Source organism: Gavialis gangeticus, unplaced genomic scaffold (assembly GCF_001723915.1).
Source record: "Gavialis gangeticus isolate Ggan-Ray unplaced genomic scaffold, GavGan_comp1, whole genome shotgun sequence".
Taxonomy (NCBI): domain Eukaryota; kingdom Metazoa; phylum Chordata; order Crocodylia; family Gavialidae; genus Gavialis; species Gavialis gangeticus.
In genome coordinates this window covers 55,146,643-55,148,587 of record NW_017729025.1, presented here as the reverse complement: position 1 = coordinate 55,148,587, position 1,945 = coordinate 55,146,643, and the positions used below count along the sequence as shown (strand labels likewise).

The following is a 1,945-nucleotide window of genomic DNA, read 5'->3' as shown; positions in this document are numbered from 1 at the left end:
CCCCCACCACAGCCCAGCATACACACACATACTATACTATAGATCCTACACTAGTAAGAAGATTGCCAGCAGATTGAGGGAAGTGATTATTCCCCTCTATTTGGCGCTGGTGAGGCCACATCTGGAGCACTGTGTCCAGTTTTGGGCTCCCCACTATAGAAAGGATGTAGACAAATTGGAATCCAATGAAAATAGTTAGAGGCCTGAGGCTCATGACTTCCGAGGAGAGGCTGAGGGAACTGGGGCTATTTAATCTGGAGAAGAGAAGACTGCCGGGGGGATTCAATAACAGCCTTCAAGTTCCTGAAGGGTGGTTACAAAGAGGATGGAGCTAAACTGTTCTCAATGGTGCCCTGCTGGTTGAATAAAAGCTCAACCTGAGCAGGGGTGTTGTTGGGGTGGGGGAACCAAGTGCAGTCCAGAGCTGAGATCTCTGAGGATGGTGGTAGTTATTCATCTTTGGGCCCTTTCCTTAGGGTGGGGCTGTGCTCTGTGAATTGCTGCCCTTTGGGCCCTGTGGGCTCTCTCAAAGCCCAGCCCTGGCCACCTGGTGCTCTGACCATGTTCTTTTTCTCTGACTTGCAGGAAGAAGTGCCTGAGGGCTCCACTGCTCCAATGATCCTTGAGGAATCAAGGCTGTAAGAGGGAGGGGTGGCAGAGCTGGGGGGATGCTTCCTGCCATCTCTCCCTAGCCCTATCTTTGCCACCAGTACTATCTTTCTGTTATGCACATAGCATGGCAGTGGGACTCTAGAAAGCTGCTCACAGAGCAATGGAAAGAAGGTCACTGTCCTCAGAGTCTGAGTCTGTTTTCACCCCTGCATCCTGTGTTGGAGAACGTGTTGCTCGGCAGGGACACTGAGCAAATGTATTGGCTTCAGGTCTCCCATCAACCTGTAGCACCAGTGCCTCTAAACCCCAAGTCCGGCAAAGCACTGAGCAAATACAGCCCAGGGTGTGTGCTTCTGCCCATGTCTCCTTCCAAAGAAGCCAAAACAAGAACCCGCTTTGTGGAGGTTACAGGACAACATTGTGAGCATCCCCCAACACCAGGCATGACCCTTGCTTCAGAAGTGATGGGTCTGCCCTAGTTCAGCACTGCAGCACCTGTCACCCATGACCCAGCTGGCTCAGCTTCTCATGTGTTCCCAGCCCTTGCAAAGCAGCATGACTTCCACCAGCAGCTCTTGGCTTTGGACAGGGGCCTCCCATCTCAGACTTTTGTTTTATGGACTAATGTAATATTATATTTTAATCAGGTTACTCTGATGTTTCTAGAGTGACAGTTTTACAGAATTTAGGAAGCACCAGCATAAGTGCCCAAGGCCAGCGCAACTGCCTCTCCTCCCTGCAGGGCCAGGTCTGGCCTCTTCAAAGTGCAATGTGGACTAGCTGAACTCATACCTGGCACCAGCCTCAAGGACCATTGTAGCAATAATCCTGACTGGAGACTGTGAACTCCTTGGGTCCCAGGCCATGTCCTTACTGGTTAAAGCACCTTGTACAATGTTGATTATGTGTTTTGTGGCTTTCTGAGGAGAGAGACAGCTGTGACTACACCCCTTTACCCAAGTCATTAGTATTAACACTTTTAACACAGTTTCACAGTGAAGGGGGCCCAGGTGGCTCTGACAGGGATTCCCTGGATTTTTTTCATAACTAGAAACTACATAATGTATCTTTTGGACACTTCACCTCTCATTCATCATCAGTCTTCCCTCCCCCACACTCCTACTTTCTGTCATCTAGTCAGGAACATTGTCCCTACTTCCCTTCCCACTTCCAGTCATGCAGCCTCTCCCCTCTCCTGAACCATCACTGGCTTTCTCTCCCTCCCTCTTCCAATATTATGTGAGTGCTGTCAAGTGCAGCAAATGCTCAGTTGACAAAGATAAAGAAAGTGGCACTGGAGATTTTCAAGTGTTCTTAACGAAATCAGGTTTAG

At 49.6% G+C, this 1,945-nt stretch overlaps 1 protein-coding gene across 1 annotated transcript in view; it reads left to right on the top strand.

The window, feature by feature from the left end:
- Positions 1 to 1,718, top strand: part of FLVCR2 (feline leukemia virus subgroup C cellular receptor family member 2) — a 48,128-nt gene extending 46,410 nt beyond the window's left edge. The window contains 1 exon segment of the mRNA XM_019518779.1: positions 586 to 1,718. Within this exon segment, the coding sequence (XP_019374324.1) occupies positions 586 to 642 (57 nt within the window). The 3' untranslated portion in view covers positions 643 to 1,718.
- Positions 1,719 to 1,945: the final 227 nt, after the last annotated feature.